Here is a 2055-nt window from a genome sequence, read left to right on the forward strand (position 1 = left end):
TTCATCATCTGACTCATTTCTAATTCTTAATCTTTATTATAATATATTTTCTTTTTTTTATGTTATGTGTTGAAGGAATTTCTGTTATTGAGCTCAATCATGATCTTAAATATTACCACACTTGGTTGCTTAATCCATTGGATTTAGAGTTTATAGTAATGTTTCAATTGTCCTTCTTTAAAAGGAGAGTCCCTTTATAGGTTCTTTCTTTCCTTGAAAAGTGTCCTTTTTGATATTTTAAATTATTATTAATCTCTGTATTCAGAGATGATGCACCTAACTGTTACATGTTATGTGAAAAATATTCGTTTAATAGAAAAATACTCGGATAAATTAGAAGGGATATAAGCATAATTAGTATATTTTGGTTTGAATTAATAAAATATTTCTTTTATTTACGTACTTTTTCTTATATCTTTTGATCCTCCTTTTTATTATAAAAAAAAATTGGTCACTTTATTAATAGTCACTTATAGACAATGGTTTACAGTAAGTTGTGATACAATATTTTTTCTTGGCAGATTTCAGCTGATTATCCAATACAAATTGTGTTTTGACCATAGCATTAGAAGTATTATTTTATTTAATAGATTATTTAAAACTAACTATTTTTGTTTTCTCAAATTGACATTTTTTTGGTTGATATTTTTATCATTGGTCAGTGTTTGCATGTTTGTGTTTGTTTATGTTAATTTTAATAACCATTTTGTTTTTTGCAATTCAGTCAAATTTTTATACGAGTCAAGTTTTCAATCCATGGCACCACAACGAAGTAAAATTTAACTGCCACAGGCAGGATTCGAACCAGTACCACTGCAATTCTGTGGTCGCAAAAGGTTGTGAAGCCTCAATTCCCTCAGCTAGAAACGACCTGACAATGTTTTAAATGAGCTATAAAAATTTTTATATGTAACCGCTATTTAAAAATATCAGTGAGTTCTCAGCCCCTAAAATATAAATTACAACTTGTTTTCAGAATTTCTTTCACACTCCTATTACACTAAAAATAAGTTTATTGATTTAATAATATTTAATATTTTATTATCTTATAATCAGATTCAAAATGTTATTTTTCTTATCTTTTTCAGAAGAAAATAGTATCCAGTTCTGAAACAATAATAATATATTTTTAACAATGGTGGATAAGAAAGGAAAAAATTCAGAGAAAGAAAAAGAACCTGAAATGAAAGAATTCGAATGGACTCCTTATGCTGAGCTTCGCCTATTGCACGCAATGTATGGATTGAAACCTATCGGTGTTTCTTATCATTTTTTGATGCTGATAATTTGGGAAAAATTCAAGGAAACAATGGGCATAAATGTTCCTCTGAAAATTGTCAAAGAGAAAATCAGTACTTGGTATGACTTGAAAGCAGCTGACGAAATCTTTCCTGATGATGACTTTTCTGAGGAAGAGTTCTCTCTCCCGATCGATGAATTCCCTCAAATTGTAACCGTGGAAAGTTCAAAGCCTGTAGAGACCAATTCGAAAAAAAGGAAACATTGAATATATTTATCTGAAATGGAACTGTAATAATTTCAATTTCTTTTTTCACTTTGTACATATTGTAATAATGACTGATTGAATATTGTGATTGTATATTTTAAGTTTTTTAGTGGCAATATATATTTATTTTGAAAAACAAAAAATTCAATTTTCTCCCTAGAACATTCAGAAACACAATTTACTGTTGTGTACCTGTTTATATACTCATAAAATTAATCTAACTTTCTTCTTTTTTAAATGCTTACATAAATTGTATATTTATGTGTGAAGGGTAGACTTGAAAGACTTCTTCTCTGGGAGTTGCGAAAAACTGAGGTCTTCAGCTTGGTAAAACATAGTTTACGATTTATAATCTTAATATTTTCTTGAGACTGGTAATTCTTTAATAAATAACTCAAATACTATCCAATTATACATGTTTACAAGCATGGTTGTAATAAATGTTTATTAATAGTGTTTGCAGAGAAATAATTTTTGATTGTTTTTTTAATGGATAATTAACTAATTAGATATAAATGTTTTGACCTGGGCAGAATAGCCTGAATAAA

General features: G+C 27.9%; 1 protein-coding gene across 1 annotated transcript; it reads left to right on the top strand.

Annotated features, from left to right (window-relative positions):
- Positions 1–1135: 1135 nt before the first annotated feature.
- Positions 1136–1507, top strand: MrgBP (MRG/MORF4L binding protein). Its single transcript, XM_067045944.1, has one exon. It carries the CDS (start codon positions 1136–1138, stop codon positions 1505–1507), a length of 372 nt encoding a protein of 123 aa, XP_066902045.1.
- The last annotated feature ends 548 nt before the right edge of the window (positions 1508–2055 follow it).

Source organism: Halyomorpha halys, unplaced genomic scaffold (assembly GCF_000696795.3).
Source record: "Halyomorpha halys isolate HHAL.00 unplaced genomic scaffold, Hhal_1.1 Scaffold399.1, whole genome shotgun sequence".
Classification (NCBI taxonomy): Eukaryota; Metazoa; Arthropoda; class Insecta; order Hemiptera; family Pentatomidae; genus Halyomorpha; species Halyomorpha halys.

Bases quoted from the DNA above. Each gene is read 5' to 3' on its own strand.
- MrgBP (XM_067045944.1), top strand. From the start codon at position 1,136: ATGGTGGATAAGAAAGGAAAAAATTCAGAGAAAGAAAAAGAACCTGAA.